Raw genomic sequence first — 27,626 nt, forward strand, 5'->3', positions numbered from 1 at the left:
TCATGAACCAAACAGTCCCCAAATTTAGCTACAATTTAGCTACAAATTTAGCTAGTCAAAAAATTATTGCAGTTTTCTGTTTTCTGTTGCAGAATTCAGTTTTCTGATGCATTGTGGAAGAAGTGTTTTCCAGAAGCAGAAGAAGGAGCTATGGAATTAAATCCAAATGGTATATACAAGGCACAGCTCAGCCACCTTTTCCTGTCATTGTTCTGGTGAATAGAAATGATTTCTGAATACTAGTGTACATGATTAAGAGTTATTTCAATGTGAAATTGGCAATGAAGTTCATGCATGCCCATTTGAATACTACAGTAAGCTTGAAACCATACCCCCTGCCATCCAGGAGCGTGAAACTAGTTTTAAGGAGACAAAAGAGGAATAAATGAAGAGACTGCCACATGGGTCCTGATTATTATTTAATGTTCTTTACTTGTAAGATGGTAACTGAAATAGAACTAAATGCCTCCTAACTATTGATTGTTCACTAAGGATCCAATTCTACAGTCATTTCATAGACAAAATTCCCAGTGGCTTCAATAACAGTTTTGCCTGTATAAGAACTGCAGCGCTGAATTAGGTAATCTCTCTTTCTCTCTTTTTGTTAACAAACATTTAAGAAGAACGAGCATAATTAATATTTAACCATTCCTTCACTTCTTCCAAGGAGTGATAGCTAATGTAGTGGCTATAGCTGAGGGACTAATTATGTCTCCAACAAACTAAAACAAAGATAATTTCAGTAATGCACCTGGCCCTATAGAGGTCAGCATGAGAATGTTGCATTTGTACATTTCATACAGCAGGCAAGTTAACATGCCAAGGAGTGTGGCAGCTGAAGAACTGGGTGGTACCTTTTATACTCATACATTACCTTTGACATTGCGACCATTGTCTGGTTTTCAGCATAATAAGAATAAAGGAGAGAAGAGAAAAGAAGAAAACTAAAATCTACATCAGAGAATGCACAATACATTGGTTAAAATATATATTTGACTGGAATTACTATATTTTTCAATCAATTTGACTTCCAATTAAGATGAAATCATTTTGATAATTAAGTGATTATGTTCAACAACTTTTAAAACTCACGTGGTAGATCCTCTGCTGTTGTAAACTATCATAACTCCATAATGGACCTATGACAATTTACAGCAGTGAAAAATCTCCACCATATGCCTTCCCTGAGTAGCAAAATTTCAATACATTTCCTCCACAATATGCTGATTTTGAGATTGATCCTCCAATTGATCCTTTTTGAAGAAAAAAGCTATCCTTCCAAGAAGTGGCAAAATGGTAAATTTTAATTAAATAAACACCATGAGGCCAGATTTGCAAAGGTTTGTAAAGGTTGTTTTAGGCACCTACAGATGCAGATAGGCACAGAGGGTGGGATTCACAAGGGGGAAATAGGCATCCAACTGCCTCTTTTGGCTCCTAAATCCAACATTTAGGTACCACCAGCATTCATGAAATCCCAGTGGCTGCCTAACCCTACAGGTGCCTAAAATCTCTAGACACCCACCATTAAAGTTCCTGAGGCACCTACATTTTGGCAGATGGACAGGCTAACAGCTATCTCAGTCCTGACGGCACTAAATGTCTAGGCACCTCATTCATGCCTAAGCCCCAGCAGGATTCACAAATGGCCTCTTGGGCCCGATAGAGTAGGTATGCTCAGGCATGCCTAAATCCGCACAAAACAGCCAGAGGCGGTGGCTGTCCTTGTGCTTCTCTTCTTCCCTGCCCCCCCTCCACCCTGTGCCCCCTCCATCCCACCCCTTTATAACTTCTAGCCCACTGGTTAGGACATTCATGTGGGATGTGAGAGATTCAGGTTCCAATGCCTCCTGCTCCAATGAATGTTTAATTATTTATACACATTGGAACAGCTTCAACTTCTTGAACTTCTTCAACAGCAACAACAGCTTCTTCAGGAGAGAGAGAGAGACCTACCCCATAGCCCAGTGGTTAGGGAATGCTCCTGAAAGGTGGGAAACCCAAATCCAAGTCCCTGCTCCAAATCAGACACAAGGGGAATTGAACCTGAGTTTTCCATGTCCTGAGTGACTGCTCTAACCACTGGACTTTGTGCAAGAGGGCAACAGCTCCTCCTCCTCTTTTCTTGAGAAAGGGCTGACCTAGCTTAGATGCCTAACTCCAAGAGAGGGTCCAAGACTGAATCCCAAATGGTGACATGGGCCTCCCTCTGGCCTGCACTTAAGTAACTTTGAGTGGTGGGGGTTAGACCACATCTTTCTTCTCAGCATTTCCTTTTGGCTAGTTTGGGCAGTTCCCTGATCAGCATTTTGGGCTTTTGTGAATCCTATTCTTAGGCACCTAATTCTCCCCTTGATTGTACAGGAGCTTGGCACCTTCCTCAGGGGTGCGGTGTATTGTAGCACCTAAGTACCCCTTGTGAATCCCACCTTAACTCCCATTGCTTTCAGTGGGAGTTTATCAGCTAGGTGGTTCTGAAAATCCCACTAGGAGCCTAGGCACCTAACTCAGCCTTGTGCATTACACTGTTGTTCCTGTGATTTTCTAGATACCTAAAAGCTAGGCACTGTGATGCTCAGCATCACAATGCCTAAATCCCTTCATAGATCTGGTGCCCATGTACATCTTTAGGTGTCTAGGTGCCCATGTACAATCTTTAGGTGCCTACAAATATTTTTTAAAATGTGGCCCATAGGACCTAATCCAAGTCCATTAAAGGGAATGGAAATATTTCTACTGACTTCCTTGGGCTTTGGATCAGGTCAATGGGGCTGGGAAACTGCCAAGCCAGGCACCTGGAAAGGAGCTGACTCTGCACAACCTGCTTTTGTCCCCTGGTTATAGATGGCATACCTGGCTCCTAGTGGGCTGTTAGGAACCGGGATGACTTAGAGAGCACAAAGGCAGTATACATCTTTCCTTAGCCATGCCAAACAGGGATGTGGCATACCTAAGGACTAGGCCCATTTTATTTCTAGCTACCAGCTGCCTGGAATCTTTCTGTCTCGTGCCTCCTCAAAAGTGATACAGATTCTGCAGGCTAAATTGGGATCTCAGCAACACCTATTCAAAACCCCTTCAGCCTTTGGTGCATTGCACAGGTGTTACGGAGGGCATGATCTGAAGCCACTCAGGTTGCCTAGGTGTAGCTGAAGCCTAAATCGCCTCCAGAAGTTGTAATACTGGTGCTGGTGTTTGAAGTGTAAAAAACCCACCGTGCGCCTGGAGCACAGGGCAGGTAGATAATGTAGGCTCTCCCTGGCTTTTTATTTTTATACTTTCAAACAGAGTAAATCTGATATGGAAACCAATGAAACACACACAACTGAATTTGGAAAGCCACACTGCCATTTTTACTGAGTCACCTTTTAGCACAGAGCTGCATTTTAAAACAAGCTGACAATTACAGCTTCAATATTTTTGATAGGTAGCTGGACCACATGAAATCATTGATACTCTCAATGACCCTTGCCTTCTGTGGTAAGAAAATCTGAACCCAGCTGAATTAGTGCAGTTACCAGCAAACTAAATTACCTTATTCTACTTCTGTTTGAATCCTCTTAAACAGGCTCCATTCATATTTTTTCAGACTGAGGAAATGTAAAAATATTTTAAATCTGAAGGCTACATTTCAATTTCAGTCAGGACTTCTGTGTAAAATTCCTAATTATTAAGGATCTAGAAACACATAGAATAGTGAAAAGAAATGTATTAGCCTATGCTTTGTGCCTTCCTTGGGCCAGACATTTTGCTTGATTAGGACCACAGAATTTGTCCTTCTATGATTGCAGATGACCTTTATTTAGGATTTATATGCTCCAGCTCCAGTACATGCAGTAAGGGCTAAAACAGCTGGATTGGGTGCCATGAAAAAAATATGTTGGGTCAAATCCTGCTTGCCTTATTTGTGTGAATAAGGTGAGTAGGATTTTGACTCACTGGCTAAAAATTTAAAAAATCCTTACAGCATAAGTTGCTACTTTCTAATAAGTTTCCCAATAGATGGCACCAGAGATGGTTGCTGTATTGTTGTATTGCTAATACAAATTTGTAACTCATCCTGCTGTTGGAAGTGTTCTACAGCACATATTTAACATCCACATGTACTGTATAAAGTTATAGGACCTGATTCTCTGTGTGTAATCCTCTGGTGAGTGTGTGTTACAGGTCCCCCTCTGTGCCAATTCACAAAGGATATGAGTAGTCACAGCCCCTACCTACAGAGACTGTCTAGCTCAAGCTATAGCAGATAATGCATTTATCTCTGGAGGTCCTGGTGTGTTGGCCAAGAGGGCAGCTGTTGCACTTGTGCCTTATATCATCATTTACATCTATGCCAAGTGCAATCAGAATGATGGTAACAATAATACAATAACTCTTCTATAGCACTTTTTCATCAGTAGATCTTATAGTCCTTCATAAAAGAGGTCAGTTTTATATCCATTTTGCACTTGGCCTGGATATAAATGTGCAAGACAATGGAGAATCAGGCTCATGGTTTGTAACTGTGATCAGGTACAACATCCATAGCACATATATATACTTTATAATGTCTCACATAGGTTATTCAGATTTCTTTTGCTTTGTAATTTAAATGCTTTTAAAGTAGTTATTCTGTGAAATCTAGCTCTTCCACAGAATGTGAAGGACTATTTTATATCAATATTTTTGCAAGAACCTTTTATCATTCACAACCAAAGAAAATGTTTCATCAAACTTGATTTAACATATTTACACCATATTAATAATACCATCTGAGCATTATTTTAATCAGATAAAGCTCTCAAAATAGAAAGTGACAACCAAAATGTTTTTTTGGGGTCCAAACCAAAACCTGTTTAACTTCTGGGGAATTTAAGATCCAGATTGACATTTCCATAATGGGCCAAACCAAAATTAAAATTCTTAATTTTGGAGTTGTTTGGCTCCAGTTTCTGAACTGATCTTTGTGCCTTGGCTTGCATTGTAACCTGAAACCCAGCAAGATGTTTTGGTTGGAGTGAGTTACATTGAATTTTTCAGGTGCTTTCAAATACAAAGCTCAGTGTAAGCCCATGAGAACAAAAATGGAAAAGGAAGGACAACTTGAACATTTCAGCAAACTGAAATCAATGCATTTAATAAATTATTTTTTAAAATTTTGTAGGAAATAATGAATTTCTAATATTTCTTTACTTCTTTTCTCCACTGAAGTAGATGGAATTGATCTGGATTTACACTGGTCAGAATAAGACCAGAATTTGCTCCTTAACCCTATACTTATTTGCCAGTTATTGGCTTAGAACTTCAGACTTAAATGTTCTCCAACATAAAACTCCCAATGGTCATTCTCTGTTTGGAAAGACTGTTGATTTAACCTCAGGTTCTTAGAGTGCGATCCACAACGGTATTTAGGCACCTAAGTCCCATTTTTAGGTACCACTGCTATCTATAAAATCCCCAATTGGCTGCCACCCAACCTGTAGGCACCTATGTTTTTGCCACTGCACTGCAGCCTCACTCTAGGGGGCTTATCTTCCCTCAGGGGCCTATCTCCAGTCTCAGCTCCTGAGTGATTCACAAACCAGGGAAGATAGGAGTTATCACCACCTAATCACACGCAGGAGCCTGATCCCACAGGCATACGCAGAAGCTGCCTATTGAATTAGGTCTCTCAGGCAAGTTCATAGCAAACAGCAGCAGGAAGACATCCTTTGTAATCTTAAACCTGGTGGATAAAGTACTCACCCACTGTGGGAAACCTGCCCCACCCCCGTTCAAGTTTCCTCTCCTCGTAATGATGACAAGGGATTTGAATAGAGACTTGCTACTGCCCCAGAGAGTGTCCTTATCACTAGGCTATAGAGTCATTCTAACTCTTTCACTGACCCAATTAATATTTATTTATTCAATTAAAGTGGAACAACTTCAATAGCAGAGACTGAGGGAGCCCTACATCAAATATCTCATAGCCCAGTGGTTAGGACACTTATCTGAGAGGTGGTAGATTCCTATTCAATTTCTCTCTGCCCCGCTGTAAGAGGGGGGACTTGAACTAGAGGTATAGTGAGTGAGTATCCTATTCACTAGGCTGAAAGTTATAAGAGAGGACTGCCTCCTCGTGCTTTATTTTGGGCCCCGCATGCAACTTAGGCAGCCAAATGCCTATATTTCCTCATGGATTGTAATCAGAGCTAGGTGTGTCCTGGAAGTTCAGACTGAGGCACCAAACTCTGAGAGAGAGGGGTGGGGCTTAGCATACATCCCTCTGGTTTGCATCTCCCATTGGCTAGCTTAGGTGACTCCCTGCCTAGGCTTCGTGTTGGCTGGATTGTAGTGCACAGTACCTATTTCTCCCAATTTTTTGTATATGAGCATAGGTACCTATGATAAATGAAGTGGGAGGTAGCTTCCTTTTATGGACACCCAGCCAGCCAGTTAGCTATACAACCCTTTTGGTAGTTGTTCTCTACTTGCTTTACCTGTAAAGGGTTAAAAAAGCCCATAGATAAAAAGAAGGGAGTGGGCACCTGACCAAAAGAACCTTTTAAAATTGGGAAAAAAACTTTCCCTTTGTCTGTTTTGTTTTTCTCTGGAGAGAGGAGACGCCGAGCAGGAACTGGGCTGAACTATAATATAGGAAGCTTTAAGCCAGGTATGAAAAACCATCAGATCATACATAGAGATTGCTTATCTGAAACTCCAGACAGGTAAGTAAGTCAGGAAAGGTCTAGGAAGACGTGATTAGGGTTATTTCTTTTATTTCTTATTGGCTTGTGGACTCCTCTGTGTTAACCCCAAATGCTTTTATTTTGCTTGTAACCTTTAAACTGGACCTCAAGAAGGTTATTCTTGATGTTTTATTTTTGCAAGTGGGTTTTTTAAATCTAGCAAAAGCCTAAGTTCCAGATGAATTTTCTTTCTTTTTGTTTTTAATAATTTTTTTTAAGAACAGGATTGGATTTTTGGTGTGCTAAGAGGGGTTTGTGCATATGTTGTTTAAGTAGCTGGTGGCAACAGCTGATTTCCTTTGTTTTTCTTTCTCAGCTCTTCCCCGGAGCGAGGTGTGTGTGTGTGTGTGAAAGGGCTTGAGGGTACCCCACAGGAAGGACTTCTGGGTTCTCAAAAGGGATTTTTTTGCATTTGGGTGGTGGCAGCATCAACCTATCCAATGTCAGAGAGAAGCTGTAACCCTGGGAGTTTAATACAAGCCTGGAGTGGCCAGTATTCATTTTTAAAATCCTTGTGGTCCCCAACCTTCTTCACTCGAAGTGCCAGAGTGGGGAATCAGTTTTGACATAACCCAGGCTTTGTGGCTGACAGCATTGTTTCTATGCTTTTCTAGGTGTCTAAAAGTTAGGTGTTGCAATGTGCAGTGTCACGAAGCCTTAGAGCCTTTGTGGATCTGGGCCTTGTGTTCTAATTCCATAGCTGATGTTTATATATATATATATATAGCTGTGGATTCATGGCAAGTGCTGTTTGACTTTATTTAATGCACAAGGAGTAATTAGAAGGAATAATGTCAACATTTTGTTAATATTGTTAACCCCAGTGAATGGTTCAGAGGTCTGATTTCTCAGGAGGTTCACAGAAGCAGAGTTTCCTTCCTGCAGAACTGCTAGGATTCACAGAAGAGGAAGAAAAAGAGCCAGAGAAGCTTGAGGTTGCAGAGGTTTGGGGTTATGGAGAAGGAGACTAGTTGGAAGTCTTTGAAATTGAAAATGCATTTTCATGATAAGTTTTATGCACTTGCATACAACATTGTCCAGGATATTCATAACTTCCTGGGCTAAGTGTGTAAAGGTTTCCACATAAATTAGTAGCTGGAATTGAAAACTACTTACACCAATGCATAAGAATGTCAGTGTCATTGAAAACTTTATGCATGGGTCTTAGTGTTTTCAATGCAAACATATTTTCTATTTTCCCTAGCTCCCAGGGCCCCCAAACTTCTGTTTCTCCAAGATCTTCTGGCTCCAGGTCTCCCAAGCTTCCTCTCTCCTGGAACTGGAAACCATAGAGCCCATTCCCCAGAAACTCATTGAGTGACGAGGAGTGACTAACTCGGGAGAACAGGAGGAAAGGCCTATGGGAAATTCTTCTGGTTGGAAGGGAACATGAATAGTATGAAAAGTTAAAGGTCCTGATTCATGTCTCATTTACTCCAGTTTTACACTGGTGTAGCTCCACAGATTTCAATGGAGTTATTGCTGACTTGTACCAGTGTCAGTAAACCCCCCCCGCCACCACTGGACTATTATGACAGTGAGAATACTATACATGTGTCAAGGATTGTAACAAAAATTGCATGATATAATACTGCATTATCTGAAAAATAGCATTTAATATAATTAAAGACCATATTGTAGTGCATGTGACCAAAAGGGGCAGAACTAGCAATTTTACCTTGGTCATTTCCTGGCTTGTAAACGTTTACAGCAATTTTACAACCACTGACTCTGATTTTGCCATAATCCCATTAAGAACTAAGATGTAAGCTACCACTCCAGGAGAAAGGTATTAACTCAACATACATATGGGTGAGAAGACTGAACCCTTACTGTTTTCTTAGTATCATTTTTAATGAAATTTGTAAAATCTCTTATAAGTTTTAAGAAGTAGTGATAACTTAAAAACAGTGCAACAATCCCTCTTCAGATACATCACAGAATATTTATTAATTTTCAACCCTACCTTCACTTGCATGACGATCCCTAAAAACGTTTTTGGGGTGGACGTTAAATCCTTCTATATCATGTACTGAAGATGCTCTCCTTATACTACACATGCTTTCCTTTGATCTGGAATGAGTTAGTGGTGTACTTGTCTGCAGCGTGTCTGGGTAAAGTTGGTCCCATTGCCGTTTAGGTGACGAATGGTCAAGAGGTCCTGATATATTAACCAAAGGAGAACATCTGCTGGGCTGTATCAGTGCTTTTGTGTCATCCACTTCAGAAGGGCTACAGCTTTCTTTTGTGGGGGATTTAAAGCGCTTCATAGCCACTGAGTCATCACTGTGCTTAGATGAATCTACTACAACTGCATCAGGGTCTTCCTGTGGTAAGGACTGCTTTCTGTATGTTAAGAGTCTCAGTCCAGGTAACTTGAATCCGAAAAGTTTGCCTAGATATAAATTAAATAAGAAAGATTAATAACTAAAATTAGTTACTTGTGATAAAAATTTTTGGTCTTTCAAAATGCCAGAAAGTGTATAGAAGCACCAGTCATAAGTAATCTGTTAACACAGATCTAATGGGGTGTGCTCTTTAGCAACAGAATGCACAACTAAGAAATATTATATACAAGTGATATTGCTTTAGTTATCTTTAGACAGGTTTATGCCTCAGTTGAAGACAAGCTTTTGAGCTCAGTTCAAGGGTGATATATGATAGCCTGTGTTTTACAAAGGGTCAGACTAGATTTACCTAATGGTTCCTTTTGGCTTTAAAAATCTATGAAATCATGAAAGTCATGATATAACATGTAGTTGCCACATTACTAGGCAACCATGTCCTTAAATACATATTTGTGTTTTTTATTGTCAGCTAAATTTCATACACTTAAAAATGTATCTTTGCTATTTCACTGAAATCCATTTATTTACTCTATAACTTAAATTGGAAACTTACACATCCTAATTCTCCAGACAGGAAAACTAAAGTTAAGTTTCAGTTTTACCATGATCCCAGTCCGACACATATTTCATGTTTGTACATTTAAATTGTTTATTTTTTCTCTAGACATTTACAAATAGAAAGGAAAAGAGCCAAATTTTACCCTCAGTTACACCCATTCAGCATAAATACCTTCAGTTCATTTGCCTGGGTGTACATAACTAAGCATAACATATTGCATCTCAAGGGGGGTTGTATGATGATGAATGGATAATGATGCACCATAATAAGAAATACAAGTAGCAGAGGAAGTACACAAAATGGAGTAATTAAAGAAAAGGTGGGCAAGGAGTGGGGATGGGGAATTGCAAAAAAACCCAAACAAACAACAGAAATTCTTCAAGTAAATGTAACCAAACTAACAAATGGAAGCTCTGATGCCTTTGACATACAACGAATACAGTAACAGAAATTACCATTAAAGCTAGTTGAATAATGTAAAAACCATCATCAAATAATTAAAGTGATGAAAAATGCCACATTTCATTGAATAAGCATCGTGATTAATATTAATCTATATTTCTCTCTTAGGATTTTATAGTGCTACCCATTACCCTAGTATTTGAGCACCTCCTCAATTAAATCAATAGCAATAGTGAAATTCCTAGTGGATGTCATGGCATCTCTGACACTTTTCTCCCTTTTGGGGGTAAAAACTCCATTGGGGTATGGATTGCTTTTTGGTTGTTTTCAGTCCGTTCTGATTAGCAGTGTTTGTTTGTTGCTAGTTAATTTTTATTAATCTATAGCACTGAGATTAATCTGCTCATGCTTTGACTCATCAAAAGACAGAATTCTGAAATGTTTTGAAATAGTATGTCTTTCGCGGAAGCATATGCACAATAGCAAATGATAGCACAGCTTAGCCTATTTAATTTTGAAAACTAAAGTACTATATAGTCAATATTTAATTTCTGATTTTTAATACTAAATAAATGTATGAGAGATTTACCTGAAAACCTCCATTCCTATACAGTGTACTGTACACACAAAAATCTCCATTACGCAAATCAAGAGAGAAACGTGATGTGGACAGTTGATGGAGATGCCAATTTTCAATCTGTGCAATCAGGATTCAATAACAGTACATCTTGGGAGCTATTTTGAAACCTTTCTTATATATTTTCCCTAACAAATTATGAATACTTGAGTAAATTGCCCACAGTTAAATATTAGTGAAGTACATAAAAATCATTTTATATGGTTTTTAATGCACATGAAATTGAGTTACAAAGCAGTTTATAGATCACTTTTGCAGGCTTATTACATTGAAGGTCAAACAATTACTATAATACTTTTTTCATCAATTACATTGTACTCCTTTAAAATACCATTCATAAGATTTTCTTGCCTCAGATATTGTTAAAGGCTTTTTGCTGGCGTGCTCTATTTTAGTCATATTCATGGTGGTGCAGATGGTCTTTTCTGCTTCACCAAGTTAATATGACCATGTTAGACTGCATTACCGATTTAGCTGTCTAACTGTAGTTCAGCTGGAAAGAATACACAGTGAGAATTTTGCCCATTGCTAAGACTTTCAGGCATGAAATAGAAAACCCATATGAATATCTCTTTGTTATTCTTTTTTTAAACTGAAATAAATTCTATAACAATGTCCCCATTTTCTGCTTTTTAACTAGAATATCCTTTAAAATGGGAGGATTGTGGCTCATGTTCACAGTATGGACAATGAGCCTTATAATGTGCTGAATGTTCATTATAAAAAAAAAGTCAGATCCCTTCTGCAATACTGTAGCTGAAGCTAGCAGAAAGACCATCCACAATTTGTCTGAGTTGCACAGCACAGTCTCACTTAGTTCAATAATATAACATAGCCTGATGCAAACATTCATGGCCCCAGGCCAAAAGTCCCAATATAGACAAAAGTGTTAATGGGAGTTTTCTCTACAAAAAGACTACAGGATCAGTTTTTGTAAAGCAGGAAGCCCCTGTTTTAGACACTGTCATAAATATAAAGGGAAGGGTAAACCCCTTTAAAATCCCTCCTGGCCAGAGGAAAAATCCCCTTACCTGTGAAGGGTTAAGAAGCTAAAGATAACCTTGCTGGCACCTGACCAAAATGACCAATGAGGAGACAAGATACTTTCAAAAGCTGGGAGGAGGGAGAAAAACAAAGGGTCTGTGTCTGTCTGTATGCTGCTTTTGACGGGGACAGAACAGGAATGGAGTCTTAGAACTTTTAGTAAGTAATCTAGCTAGGTATGTGTTAGATTATGATTTCTTTAAATGGCTGAGAAAGGAGATGGCTGTGCTGAATAGAATGACTATTCCTGTCTGTGTGTCTTTTTTGTAACTTAAGGTTTTGCCTAGAGGGATTCTCTATGTTTTGAATCTAATTACCCTGTAAGGTATCTACCATCCTGATTTTACAGAGGTGATTCCTTTACTTCTATTAAAAGTCTTCTTGTAAGAAAACTGAATGCTTTTTCATTGTTCTAAGATCCAAGGGTTTGGGTCTGTGGTCACCTATGCAAATTGGTGAGGATTTTTACCAAACCTTCCCCAGGAAGTGGGGTGCAAGGGTTGGGAGGATTTTGGGGGGGGAAAGACGTGTCCACACTACGTTTTCCCAGTAAACCCAGATCAAGTTTGGTGGTGGCAGTGGAAATCGAAGAGTAAAATAATTTTGTACCTTGGGGAACTTTTAACCTAAGCTGGTAAAAATAAGCTTAGGAGGTTTTCATGCAGGTCCCCACATCTGTACCCTAGAGTTCAGAGTGGGGAAGGAACCTTGGCAGATACGTATGTTGACTGAGGTAAGTTTGCTTAGGCTATGTCTACACTGGCACTTTTGTCTACCTTAACTCTCTCTCTCTCTGTTTAGTGTTTCTCAGTACATAGTGAAAAAAACACACACACCCCCCACGACCATCAAAACTTTCACCGACAAAAGTGCCTGTGTGGACGTAAAAGACCTCATAGTGATCTTTTCCCTTCAGACCTCGTTCCCCAGGGGCTCCTACAACAGGACTTCAGTGGGAACATTGGAACTGAATCATGGTAGGTAATGCAGCCTGTCCCCTCCTCTCCTATTAAGGCTTTCTATCACAGCACAATTTTCTCTGCTCCTGCATACCCTTCCTTTCTGGGTGATCTCCCATTGGTGCCTGGGAAATTTCATCAAAGGCTGCTCCGGGCTTCAGCCTCAGAGATCTGCATGCAGCTCTCTAATGCTTGATGGTAGAAATTTCTCATGCTTCCAAGCTTCCTCATACCAGACCTTAATTGTCCACAGAGTGCTTGGAATGGGCTGGATAATTATTGGTGAGGAACCTCTTCTTCATTAGAGGAAAAGATGGACTCTAGGTCAACATGTAGGGAAGCCTTCTATCTTCCTTAGTCCTGTGTTGAAGCATCATGAAAAAAGCTCCCACAACTCGTGGAGAACCCTAATTTAATTTGGAATTTTCAAACATGCCTAAGAAGCAGAGTTATAGCAGACAGAGTGCGGTACAACACTGTATTCAGATCCGGAAAAGGCTGAACCTTCAGCTATCTGACCTGACAGTGGTTAAAATTGCATTCCAGTTGTGATTCTGTGCAAAGGGTTAAATAGGCTTAGAGAGATATAGACTTCCTGGGCCATTGATAGGAAACTATAGAAAGCCAACAGTCTCAGGCCTTAGGAGTGGTGCTGACTGGAAAGATGTAGGGGCAGCTGGAAAAGCTGTTTTCATGTCACTAAGTAATAGTGTTAGCGCCAGGTTTTAAAATTACTTCTCCTACATCATTTTATGACTTTCCAGATGCTTCTCATGGATAGTCTCAAAGGTGTAAGTTACTGTTTTTAAGACGGACATTCCAGCAAAAAATTATCTGAATAGGGTTTCCATGGTAACCCCATGCACCTAAATGACAAGAAATTCCTAAGCCTGTACTATGTTACAGTTCTGTATCAATGGAAGGTAATGGCGTTTGGCCTGGGTACTGCCCCAGGGGTCTTTACAATGGTGATGGCACCAGTTCTATATCTCCTAAATACTTCAGCTGCAGAAATGCGTATTTGCTTACACAACATCTTCACTGCAGCAGAGTCAGAGATGTGCCTAAGGCTAACTATCTCAATTTCAGGTTTCAGAGAAGCAGCCGTGTTAGTCTGTATTTGCAAAAAGAAAAGGAGTACTTGTGGCACCTTAGAGACTAACCAATTTATTTGAGCATAAGCTTTTGTGAGCTACAGCTCACTTCATTGGATGCATTCAGTGGAAAATACAGTGGGGAGGTGAAGTGAGCTGTAGCTCACGAAAGCTTAAATCTCCCAACTGTATTTTCCACTGAATGCATCCGATGAAGTGAGCTGTAGCTCACAAAAGCTCATGCTCAAATAAATTGGTTAGTCTCTAAGGTACCACAAGTACTCCTTTTCTTTTTATCTCAATTTCAGTACACTTGCTGAAGGCACTGGGATTTCTGGTAGATGCAGAAAGCTCTACGTTAACTCACTCTCTCTGTTTAGTATTTCTCAGCACATAGTGGCTTCCTGATCTCTTACCCTAACAGTCTATTCTCCAAAAGGGCATCCACAACCAATATGTGTTGGGAGGCAGCATCAGCTCCCATCACAGGTATTTAGCCAGGTTACATGATGTGTCTGGCAGCTATGCCCCCTTTGTTTCCTTTTAGTCACTCTCTAATACACAGACCTGTAAACGTGATTTCTGAGGCTTTAATAAAAGTGCCTATCTGGGAAGGAAGTGTGAACCTCTCTCTACTTGCCTGGACTTCACCTGGTGTTTCTTCCTCCGAAGCCTTCTTTCCTAGATTACTCACTCCAGTAATATTAGACAGATCCCTCAAGGAGCCAAAATGCCTCCTTTGCACAACAAAGATCAAACATGAGAGCTTCTCCCAGTCTGGAGAGCCCTAAACCATACTGCAGCTGCCCATGGGGTGCCCATGTCCAGGTGTTGTCAGGTGACAATAGTGTGGCATCATCTGTGACCAAACTTGTGCTAAGTAGATCAGAGTGAATGACTGATCTGGCTGTATAAGTTTGGATGTTATGTCAGAGCAAAGAAAACAGCTTGCCTGGCTTCTATCTAATCACAATAACTGCCCCCTTATAAGTAGACAGGATCTGTAGAAAAAGGATGTGATAGTTACTGCATTGTCCACAGCTGGATTTGTTCACCAGCTCTTACAATCACACTTCAGAATTTGTCCTGCTTTCCAGTACTTCAGGAAGTGCTGATGAAAGTAATAGTCAGGCTAGACAGTTCCCTGACAAGCATCCCTGACTGACTATCCAGACCATGAATTTACTCAATAATGCAGGTCTTCTCAGACTTTCCCTGAAGCTGAGCCAAGTGATCTATTTGTGAGAGCAGCAGAGGGTCTGCTCTTTAGTGATGGACTGATAACTGCATGCAGGGAATCATTCCAAAATGCAGGTTATTGGAAATGCAGAGGCAGCTATTGTTGAACGCCTGCTTTCAGGCTGGAAGAAAACAGTTAACCACTCATACAACAAAGTGCACAGGGGTTTTGTCATCAGACTCAGAATCAAAAGGAACCAATTTCTTTTCAGGAATAAAATCCCAAACACTGACCCCATGGCCAAAGTAATAGCAGGTGTTTAAATGCACTGCATGCCTCTGGCTTCCCTGGGATTATCAGACCTGAGAATAAGGCATGATAGTTATGATCACCTCTATGTTTTTCCCACCTCTTATTTCTTCACACACTCAAACATAGAGGCATGTAACACGTGAGTCATTTTCTTGGTCCCCTAATTATCTCCTCTGCTTGCTTTGTTTTTCTCTCCTTCCTTACAGGAAGAAGAAAGCATCTTCAGGTACCAGATTGGAAGCTGGAGCAAGATAAAGGACCCCCTAACTTGGACCTGACAGTTTGGTTACTTTACTTCCCATTTTCTGATAAATTTTAAGTTGAACTTTTATTCCACTTTAAATTCTTCTGCAGCTCCCATGTTTCTGGGACAATGACTGCCTTGTTTATTCCTCCATGCATGTGGGAATATTATTTTATCTCTCCGGCTGTCTTAACACATTGACAAACTACAGAGGGCACTTTATGTGTATGACATTAATAAGCACTTATATGTTTATGTGTTTATAAACATATATATTTATTTTATCTCTCTACCTGTCTATCCAGATTTTATTATATTGTTCCCTGTTGCTTATATTAAATTTACTAGGCATCTTAGGGTTTTGTTTTGTTTTTTGTCATTTCTGGTTCAAAATCAGTGAAAAGGAAGGTAAGCCGTATTTATAGGAGACTCCAGTTACACTAGGTGTCAACTTTAGCTCCATCCATCTCATGTCATTTAAAGTGCTAGGTGGAAAAGAATGTGTTTTTGTTTCCCTCAAACAGAAAATATCATTTCTTATTGTAATCTTCTTTCTTTGCCACATATTATGTTAAAAAATGAACACAATTATTTGTAAATAATTATTTAATGAAAAAATGTCAGCCATAATAAATATTATATGCAATGAATTATTCGGCTAGTACTATCCTTTAGTGACTTCTACCACAAAGTAAAGAAGTCTTGAAATCTGAGAAGGAATCTATCCTATTTATCACTGGAAACTTGCAAGAAGTTGCCAGCCTTTACCATTAACTAGATCACCAGACTTTATCGAGTAGATAGCATTTGTTCTGTCTGCAAGACCAGGAAGTGAAAACCCTAGGAGGAGGGTCTCTTTATGAAGTCATGTTCCAAACACTAATTCATACAGCTTGAAATATTTCCATCATATGGTTTATTTCACCTCTAGGTATATAGAATTCTATGCTCTGTGTATTCAGGATTTACAGTCAGAATAAGCTGACAACCTTCACTACATTTGGGTTTTATCTTCATACAGGCTGATCTCAGATTTAATAGTTCAAGTGTTATAGCTACAGTTTTGCTGAAAAGAGTAGTCAGAGAGCTGTGGCAAGAGCTGAACTTTAACTTACTCTCTGGCTGGGTAATGTAAAACTCAGCAAGACCTTGAAATAATATACACAGAACACAAGAAGTAACAGGATAACAACAGATAGATTTACCTGAAGAAGAGCCACTTGAAAGGTTGTTGCCATCTGAAACACAATTAAACTAGATTTACAGACAGCATTAAATTTTTAAAAACATGTTAAGAAAATAAACATTTAACAGAACTTTAAAAATGTGAGTACTGAGATTGTTTACGGGGGGAAATAAGGGAGAATATGACTTTTCTACACATTGCCTAAGCAAATTATAATAGTAGATTGTATATGGGACTTGCAGGAGAACTGTTCGAAAACACATTACTTTTTCTACTTGCAAAATTTAAGAACTGTTCAGTTTGTTGCATGAAATAGGGTCAATTCCCATAAAAGAAGTTGTTAAGTAGTGGAATGGCTCTGGTATAAAATTGGAGTAAATGATATTACAGTCAAGCTCACATTCAGTCAAACTGACCTATTTATATTTGTTTACAGACCTCTGTCAAGCACTTTAAGAACTCTAGGTGAAAAAGTGCTAAGGAAGTGCTAATTATGATTGTTATCCCATTTTAAAAAGAGGAAAGCTTTGATGCTGAAAATCTGAGTGATTTATTTGGCATCTCCTTAGGGTAGGGGGTAAGGCTTTGCCCTTTGGGTTTGACATGTATTTACCATGTAACTTTGGAAAAGTCACATAACCCCTTTGAGCCTGAGTTATTCCATCTGTATACGGGAATAGCACATTTCTTACCCACCCTTGTCAAGTGCTTGACATCTACAGATAGCGTGACCAAGAGGTGAGGAACTTCTAACATGTTTGTATACTACTCTCCTTAATAAAATAGGGAAACAATTATAGAATTATAGATTGGAAAAATAAGAGGCAGTGATTATAATAATTTTGTTTAATTAAGCAGTACATTTATTTATTTTAATTTATTTAAAATCATGCCTGTCCAGTAGTCTGGGACCATGTAAAAATAAATAATCATAGAATCGTAGGACTGGAAGGGACCTCGAGAGGTATTCTCGTCTAGTCCCCAACACTCAAGTATTATCTAGAAGGGGGTGGCCAAACTTACTGACCCTCTGAGCTCCATACGATGATCTCCAAAAGTTCAAGAGCTGGGGCACACCTGCCAGGCTCAGGGTTTCAGCCCTGCAGGTAGAGGGGGACTCAGGGCATCAGCACCATGGGAGGTGCCTGCCAGGGCTCAGGGCTGAAGCCCTGCTCTTGCTGAAGTTCTGCATCCCAACAGGCATGTCCTGCAGGGCTGAAGTCCTGAGACCTCCCTCCCCGCTGGGCAGAAGCCAGAAGTGATGCTTGGGGATCATGTCCTCCCCCCTCTCCCCCGATTTTTGCCAGGGTTTGCTGGCCTTGCTTGGTCACATGGTGCTGCTGAGCCCTCATCCCTGCACAGCAGCTGCTTCAGCCAGCAACCTGGGAGCTACGGCAGTAGGGAGAGACACCAGCAAACAGTTGGGAGCTGCAGAGAGAGCCACTGCTTTTGCTGCTGCCTCTCCCCATGAAGCTAAAGCAGTGGCCCCTCCCTGAAGCTGCCAGATGCTTGCTGCTGCCTCTCCAGGAGGAGCTAACACCTGAGAGATGCAGGGAGGGGCTGCTCAGGGTTGGGGGGGTGTGCCTCAAGTTGTTGAGGGGCTGAAACTTTAAATTGTGCCTCCCATTCTCAGCAGGCACCAGAAGCTTCTAGCCCCACCACCCCACCCCACAGGAGGTCAGAAGCCCTGAGCTCTCCCCTCAGTCTGGTAGGCAGAGAATGGGGGGCAGGGCATAGGGGGCTTTGTGAGCTACACTTTAACTATAAAAGAGCTGCATGGGCTTGCCAGCCACAGTTTGGCCACCACTCATCTAGACCATCCTTGAGAGGTGTTTTCGTAACCAGCTCCTAAAAATCTCCAATGAGGGAGATGCCACAACCTCCTTAGGCAATTTATTCCAGTGCTTAATCACCCTGACAGGAAATTTTTCCTAATGTCCAGCCTAAACTGCCCTCACTGCAATTTAAGCCCATTGTTTCTTGTCCTATTCTCAGAGGTGAAGGAGAAAAATTTTTCTCCCTCCTCCTTGTGACAACCTTTTATGTACTTGAAAACTGTTATCATGTCCCCTCTCAGTCTTCTCTTCTCCAGACTGAACAAACCCAATCTTTTCAATCTCCCTTCATAGGTCAGGTTTTCTAGACCTTTAATCCTTTTTTTGCTCTTCTCTGGACTTTCTCCAATTTGCCCACATTTTTCCTGAAATGTGGCACCCAGGACTGGACACAATACTCCAGTTGAGGCCTAATCAGCATGGAGTAGAGCAGAAGAATTACGTCTTGTGACTTGCTTACAACACTCCTGTTAATACATCCCAGAACGATGTTTGCTTTTTTTGCAACAGTGTTACACTGTTGACTTATATTTAGCTTGTGATCCACTATGACCCCATATCCCTTTCCGCAGTACTGCTTCCTAGCCAGTCATTTCCCATTTTGCATGTGTGCAACTGATTGTTCCTTCCTAAGTGGAGTACTTTGCATTTGTCCTTATTGAATATCCTCCTATTTACTTCAGACCACTTCTCTAGTTTGTCCAGATCATTTTGAATTTTAATCGTATCCTCCAAAGCACTTGCAACCTCTCCCAGCTTGGTATCACCTGCAAACTTTGAGTGTCCTCTCTATGCCATTATCCAAATCATTGATGACAATTTTTAACAGAAATGGATTCAGAACTGATCCCTGTGGGACCCCAATTGACTGTGAACTCCTGATAACTACTCTCTGAGAACGCTTTTCCAACCTGTTATGCACCCACTGCGTTTCCCTAGTTTGTTTATGAGATGGTCATGTGAAACAGTATCAAAAGCCTTCCTAAATCAAGATATACCACATATATTGCTTCACCCTATCCACTAGGCTTGTTACCCTGTCAAAGAAAGCTATTAGGTTGGTTTGTCAGGATTTGTTCTTGGCAAATCTATACTGACTGTTACATATCACCTTATTATCTTCTAAGTGTTTGCAAATTGATTGCTTAATTATTTGCTCCATTATCATTCCAGATACTGAAGTTAAACTGACTGGTCTTCAATTCCCCAGGTTGTTCTTATTCCCCTTTTTATAGATTGGCTACTATATTTGCCATTTTTCCAGTCCTCTGGAATCTCTCCTTCTTACATGACTTTTTGAAGATAATCACTAATGGCTCAAATATTTCCTCATATCTCTTAGGATCTATGTCCAAAAATCTTCCAAAATCGATCCAAATTAGTATTCTCCTATCATCTAGTACAGCCCACTCAATTCAAGCTCAAGAGGTAGCTTGATGTTTCCACTATATTTTTTTCTCTGAGTATGAAATCCAGAATTGCCATTTTGCAAATGAAACTGGTATTTGAAATACTCAATATTACCTCTTGCTATTATTGAAAATAATTAGGTCATAAATTTGTAAGTGAGACATTCCATCATGGGTTTGTCTGGCACACTGATAACTGCCATCACTCCTTCTTCAGTGCTGCTCCCTACAATGTGGTGTGACTTTCTTTGGTCAATTTGTAAAGCCACTACCCTGTCCTTCAAATAGCCTCTCAGAACTTACCCTCTACTGTCATACCTACAGTAAATTGCCCCCCTAAAGATAATGGCTAGCCTGGTGTTTAAAAAATCATTCATCTTAATTAGTAAAAAATAGTAAAATTTGCAATCTATGTAGGTGTAGCGGGGTGGATTGGCCGCCCACAGACCTGGAGGGGGAGGAGCCTCTCATTAAACCTTAGTGGGTGGAGGCATGCCATGCTCAACCCTCCCGCCAGAAGTTAGTGGGCAGGACCAGAAAGGCAGGCCAGAGAACTCAGTTGGGAGGCAGCCTCTGGAGGACCCAGATGCCTCATGTAAACTCCCGAGCTGGGAGGCTGCTGCTGACCCCCCAGGAAGCTGAGGATTGGCCTGGACCACCAGGGCCATTTACAGACCTAAACACGGAGGAGCTGCAAATGCTGACAGAGGCCTTCTTCCCTGATGACCAGGATGACCCTCTACAGAGCTGGGTACACCCTGAGGGGGAGTTGGGAAGTAGCCCAGGGGTAGGGACCCCTGACTGGCTGCAATGCTGTTGTGGTCAGGTTTCAGAGTGGTAGCCATGTTAGTCTGTATCAGCAAAAACAACGAGGAGTCCTTGTGGCACCTTAGAGACTAACAAATTTATTTGGGCATAAGCTTTCATGGGCTAGAACCCACTTCATCAGATGCATCACTCCAAAATAAATTTGTTAGTCTCTAAAGTGCCACAAGGACTCCTCATTGTTTTTTCATGTTGTGGTCAGGATCCTCGCTGACCCAGTGGCAGACTGCTCTACCACTGTTAGGTACGCAGTGGAGTGGGTGTGTCCTCCCGTCACCCCAAGCCATGGGTGGCAGTCTCCCCCTTTCTTAGGCAAGAGGCCTGAGCTTGTCGGCCCTCTGCTAGAGCTAGGAGGCCTGACTCTTTGCTGCCCAGCCTAAGGGCAGGCCTGAGCCCCTTAGATTCTCTACTGCCCCGCCCTGAGCAGGGGTCTGGGCTAACTGACTGTTTGTTGCCCAGCCTGACTGCAGGCCTGAGCCAGAGACTCTTGGCTGCCCCGCCCCGACCAGGGGCTGGGGACCTGTAACTGTGTTTGTTGTTCAGCCCCGATCACAGGCCCAAGCTCACGTCTCCCATTGCCCTGCTGGTTCCCCATGTCAGGAGACCCCTGGAAATGTAGTGGGGTGGATTGACTGCCCACAGACCTGGAGGGGGAGGAGCCACTCCCCCCAACATACTGCACTAAGCAATTTGTCTACGTCGTTATTATGTGTTCCTGTTTCCCTTGTTTTTCTTTCTCCAGTTCCCTCCACTGAGTGCTACACCCACATGTAATATCCTGTTTTTGTTTAGTCTGCATTCTCTGAAGGGCAGATATTGCCTTTTTTAAATTACTTATTTGTACAACATGCATCACAATGGGACTCTGATCCTGATTGGGGATTCTTGGAGATGCTGTAATAAAAACAGCTAATACTAATAGATAGAATCCAAGAATGCTTCAGTTCTAATCCCAGCCTTAATTGTGACTACGCTGGGGTAAAAGTAACTTACTCTCTCTCTCTCTCTCTGTATTTTCCTCACTATAAAATAAGAATAATAATACATACTTACCTGCCTTGCAGGCTGCTGTGAATATTAATTAATCAGTTAGAAGATATTTGTAAAAGGAGTCTGAAGATGAAATGGGCCGCATATTAATTATTTGTTATTATTATCATGATTACTATTATTTATTTATTATTGCCAGTAGTATGTCTTTACTACAGCAAGGACTCAGTGATGTCTCAGTTCTCCTAACATTCGGTTTAATTTACCTTGGAGGCAAATACACATAATAACATAGGCTTTGTCATAATCAGCCTTCTAATTTGGCTAGCTAGAAACCCTCCCAGTCACAATTTTTCTTGACTATCCCTCACTCAAGATGAATTTGCTCCCAGTGGCATGTCTAAAAATAACACCCTGGACAAATTTCTCATTATATTTTTTGCAAAGGCAGATGGTTACTATTGCTTGTATGCTTCATGTTTCACATTGTACATTATTTGACCCATTGTTTATGACAACTAGTTGTATAGTAAGCTTTTTTTAATATAATACTTTATCTGCCCATAGATAAGGCTTATCCAGTGCTAAAATGCTATGCCTGTTCATGCAACCAAATAATTTGCATATAGGAAACTCAATGTATGAATACCCAATGCGTATACAGTAATCACTTTATCTAATTAAAGTGAAGTTAATCCATGTATTTTAGAAAGAAAAGGCCTGCTTCAGATCTTTTTTATACCTTTTTACCTTGATGTAGCTTCACTGACTTCTGTGGAGCGGTCCCAATTTATACCTATGTCACCGGGATCAGAATCAGGCCAAAGTGTTAGCATTTCTTGTGAACTTTAAACAAATTCTATAATCTCTCTGTTGCTAAAACATAGTTGACAATGAAGTGTTCAGTGCTAATTTTAATGGAGAATCACCCCATCATGTGTGTTTGTAGGATAAAGAAAAAATAAATCTTTCCCTGCACAAAGATAATGGAATGTTTTCGGATTTCAGGAAAAATATGTGAAAAGGTATTATCTGCAAGTCCTCATGCATCCTGCCTGTGTTATGAAAACCAAACAGTTCCTCAGTTTGAAAATTATTTACCATTACATCCTTCTCATGCCAATATTGGCACATGGGGCAGAAACTAGTCTCTTCCATTCCTCTCTGTCATCTGCTGCTGCTGCCATCTGCTCTATGGTGTTCAGACTGACTGTTCTACCCTCCCTGCTAACAGTTCTTAAGGTTTCTCTTGGGTGCTCTTGTTTCCTCAGACCAGCTGATTTCCACTTGACAGCTTCAGGTGGGAGTTTGTGTGTTGGCATCCAGAGTACATGCCCCAAATAAGTGCAGTTCTTCCTTCTGATTCTGGTGGAAATGAGCTACTGGTTGATGATTTCTCATATCTCTTCATTAGTAACAAGGTTGTTCCAATCAATTCCCAGAATCTTTACTAGGCATTTATTTTCAAAGGTGTCTAGTTTTCTGTCTAACATTTTGGTAAATATCTAGCTCTCTCATCTATATGTTAGCACTGAGATTGTTTGAATTGAAAATTCTGAGTTTTGTTCTGGAGCTATATATCTTTGATTTCAATATGTTGCTGAGTTTAGTAAATGGTGTGGCTTTCCTATCCTTGATGTCACTTTCTTCTTGAGATGGCCATTGGCCAATATGGTGATGTCCAGGTAGGTGAACTGTTCTACTGTCTTGATATATTTGTCTTCTAATGTGATGTTACTGCTTGACATCTGGGTTTAAAGGATGTTTGTTTTAGTATAACTAATTATGAGCCCTGCTTGGCTTGCTTTTTTATTTTGCCAGGCTGTCTGTCTTTGTTTGTAACTTATCAGGGATGTCGCTCAGTAGTGCAATATCATCAGCAAAGTTTAGGTCTTCTAAATATTTGCCATCTACCCAGGCTACATCAGTATTTATGTTCCTAATATACTTTTTCATTGTTTAGTCTATGGCAATCTGAAAATAAGACTAGAATAATAATTTCCCTCAGTCCTTTTCAGGAGAAAAGAACCAAGAAATCATCCAGTAGGTAGCAAAACGGGCCTATAAAATGAAATGATAAAATGATACAGGACCCTCCCAAAACACACACATTTGATAAATATAATTAACTTCTTTATTGATCAGTTTTCTATAGATGCTCTCACAGACCTGAAAGGGATAGTACTGCCTTTCCAGTAGGGGAATAAGATGCTGTGGTTTTGGAACCAGGCAGATACTGTTTTAATGCACAGCTGAATAGCTCAGTTCAAGACAATCAGTTGCTTTTGGGGTAGTAAGAACAAGGCCAGCTAATATGTAAGTCTACAGCTTAACAGGACTTTTCAATCACTTTAAGCTAACTTGGTTGAGCTAACACAGTAGATAAACACACCATTTTTGACCACTAAGACATACCCACGGACAACTGTAAACTCCTCCTCTTCAGCATCTCTGACTCTTCCCTCTTCCTTCTTAGATTTGTAGATTACAAGGCCAGAAGGGACCATTGTGATCATCAAGTCTGACCTCCCATATAACACAGGCCATTGAACTGCCCCAAAATAATTTCTAGATCATGTCTTCTAGAAAAAACATCCATTCTTGGTTCCAAAATTGTCAGTGATCGAGAATCCACCAAGACCCTTGGTAAATTGTTCCAATGGTTAATTACTTTCTCCATTAAGAATATACACCTTATTTCCAGTCTGAATTTGTCTAGCTTCAATTGAATTCAGTCTCTCCAACATTCAACAGCTAAAATACCTTTCCTCCCCTGCTACTTTCTCTCTCTCTCTCTCTCTCTCTCACACACACACATCCCTTGCGTCCCTTCTCTGGCTCCTTGTCTCTTTTTGCATAAAGTTCAGATTCCTTCTATTTAGTTTCAAGGCTCCATATGGCTCTGCCCCTGCTGACATCTCATCTCTATTCTCCTGTCACTCCTCACCTCCCTCACCTGACCTCCTGCACTCTGCCCACTCTTCTTCCCTTGTGGCTCCCTCCTCCCACTTTTGCGTTTATCCCCTTTTTCATGTTGCTCTCCATGCTTGGAACAATATCCTTTTCCTATGCATCAAACGTCCCTACTCTCTGTCTTCAAATTCCTCAGAACCTACTTCACTTTGCTTTCCATTGTGGACTTCCATTCCTGGGCTCTTTATTTCTCCTGTTTTGTGTTACATCCATCTCTACTTAAAATAAGAATTATAATATGATCAGCATTATTATTATTCATTTTAACCCTTTCACTCTTATCCCTGTCCCTTTCCTTGGCATCTTTTCCTGTTCTATTTTTGTTTAATTTAAATTGTAAGCTCCCCATGTCAGGGGCTCTGTCTTTTAAGAGTCTATGTCAAATACCATGACAGGTTATGGTACTGTGTAGATCAGAGGTCGGCAAACTACGGCCCATGGGCCACGTCCAGCCCGCAGGGCCCTCCTGCCTGGCCCCTGAGCCCCTCCCCCGCTGTTCCCCCTTCTCTGCAGCCTCAGCGCAATGCTCCAGGTGGCGCGGCAGAGCAGCAAGCTCCTGGGGCAGTGCACCTGCAGGGCCCAGCCTGACCCAGTGCTCTGTGCTGCACAGTAAGGGGGCAGGGAGCAGGGGGGGGGTTGGATAGAGGGCAGGGGAGTTTGGGGGTGGTGGTGGTGGTCAGGGGGTGGATAGGGGTCAGGGCGGTCAGAGGGTGGGGAACAGGGGGGTTGAATGGGAGCAGGGGTCCTGGGGGGGCTGTCAGGGGGTGAGAAGCAGGGGAGGGATAGGGGGTGAAGGCCGGGCGACGCCCCCCTCCCCTAACCGGCCCTCCATACAATTTTCGGAACCCAATGCGGCCCTCAGGCCAAAAAGTTTGCCCGCCCCTGGTGTAGATACATAGGAATAATAATAACAGCGAAAGTGCACATAGAATTGACATTGCAAATTAAATTAAAATCAGGAAACTTAGAAACACCATTAAATAAAAAAAAATTATCAGGACTTTAACAATGTAAAGTCTCCCCTATAGATACAAATAAAAATTAAAAACAAGAAAAATAATGTAGCAAACTATACCTCACTTTTAACCAATATTGACATTTTGTTTCAATTTTCAGATGCAAACAGATTGGGAACTAATATAGTCTGAAAAAAATGAATCCTTTAAACAGATGATTCTGCTGTTTCTTTCATATTGCCAAGATCTTGCAGTCTTGTTTGTTTGTCTTAGAAGTGTCTGGTATAGGTGTTACCAAAAGGAAAAGTTCAGTCTAACTCCTTAACCTTTACACAATGACTTCACCGCTTTAAAAAACATCTTTATGATGCAGCATGTGAGGAGAACCCAGATTTTCAGATGCAAGCAGATTGGGAACTAATATAGTCTGAAAAATGAAACCTTCAAATAGATAATTTTGCTGTTTCTTTCATATTGCCAAGATCTTGTAGTCTTTTAGAAGCTGCTTACTCTGACTGGCACGTTGTCTGAGTAAGGACTGTTGCACTGGGCTTACATCCAATTGGCTCAAAGTACACTGACTTGCTTTTCTCTCTCAGATTTCAACTCCATTACAAAACCACGTTGATAGTAAATGTTCGTTGCATGGAACAGTGTAACATTACATTAAATCCACCTGAGTAATGGAATGGGTTGTGGGTTTTTTTATTTAAAGGAATGCACTGTTCCTAAAAGGCTTTATATTGCTACAGTAGCTTTTCATCTCTAATCTAAAGCTGAAGCTGCCTGGCTTTCAGCTCCACTGAAGAACATTGTAAGCACTGTCTTATAACATACACATTCTGTATTGCAAATTATTTGGTTCCCTAAGCAGAGGATGTTAGAGGGATCGTGCTATTAATATCTGTAGAAACTTGCACCAATAAGTGGAAAATGGAATACTCTTTTTTTGTTTTGTCTTAGGGTATGTCTACACTATGAAATGAGGTCAATCTTATAGAAGTTGATTTTTAGAAATCGATTTTATACAGTCTATTGCGTATGTCCACACTAAGCGCATTATGTCGGTGGAGTGAGTCCTCACTACCATGGCTAGTGTTGACTTTTGGAGTGTTGCACTGTGGGTAGTTATCCCACAGTTCCCGCAGTCTCCACTGCCCATTGGAATTCTGGGTTGAGCTCTCAGTGCCTGATGGGGCAAAAACATTGTTGCTGGTGGTTTTGGGTACATGTCGTCAGTCGCCCCTCCCTCCGTGAAAGCAACGGCAGACAATCGTTTAGTGCGTTTTTTTCTGTGCAGACGCCATACTGCTGTCAGCAGATGGTGCAGTAGGACTGCTAACCATCGTCGTCATCCACCACTTCCGCTGCAACTCTGCTCTCCTGCAGATGCCATACCACGGCAAGCATGGAGCCCGCTCAGCTCACTGCTGCTGTTGTGAGCATTGCAAACACCTTGCACATTATCCTGCAGTATGTGCAGAACCTGCAAAAGCAGGTGAGGAGGCAACGACAGCGTGATCACGATAGTGATGAGGACATGGACACAGACTTCTCTCAAAGTACGGGCCCTGGCAATTTGGACATCATGGTGGTAATGGGGCAGGTTCATGCCGTGGAACACCAATTCTGGGCCAGGGAAACAAGCACAGATTGGTGGGACTGCATAGTGTTGCAGGTCTGGGATGATTCCCCCAGTGGCCGTGAAACTTTTGCGTGCATAAGGGCACTTTCATGGAACTTTGACTTGCTTTCCCCTGCCCTGAAGTGCAAGAATACCAAGATGAGAGCAGCCCTCACACTTGAGAAGTGAGTGGTGATAGCCCTCTGGAAGCTTGCAACGCCAGACAGCTACCGGTCAGTCGGGAATCAATTTGGTGTGGGTAAATCTACTGTGAGGGCTGCTGTGATCCAAGTAGCCAACGCAATCACTGAGCTGCTGCTATCAAGGGTAGTGACTTTG

General features: G+C 41.1%; 1 protein-coding gene across 10 annotated transcripts in view; it reads right to left on the minus strand.

Moving 5' to 3' along the window:
- KCNH7 (potassium voltage-gated channel subfamily H member 7) overlaps window positions 1-27,626 on the minus strand; it is a 343,414-nt gene that overhangs the window by 100,690 nt on the left and 215,098 nt on the right. For 3 of the 10 annotated variants that reach the window (XM_075117892.1, XM_075117885.1, XM_075117884.1), the window contains exons 4-7: window positions 16,695-16,727; window positions 8,677-9,105; window positions 875-895; window positions 333-356 (exon numbers count right to left, since the gene is read on the minus strand). In XM_075117892.1, coding sequence (XP_074973993.1) covers window positions 333-356; window positions 875-895; window positions 8,677-9,105; window positions 16,695-16,727 — 507 coding nt within the window. The remainder of the gene's footprint in view (window positions 1-332; window positions 357-874; window positions 896-8,676; window positions 9,106-16,694; window positions 16,728-27,626) is intronic. The other 7 variants (XM_048868489.2, XM_075117890.1, XM_075117888.1 and 4 more) reach the window with 6 other exon arrangements.

The sequence above is a fragment of the Caretta caretta genome, chromosome 11 (assembly GCF_965140235.1).
Source record: "Caretta caretta isolate rCarCar2 chromosome 11, rCarCar1.hap1, whole genome shotgun sequence".
Lineage (NCBI taxonomy): Eukaryota > Metazoa > Chordata > Testudines > Cheloniidae > Caretta > Caretta caretta.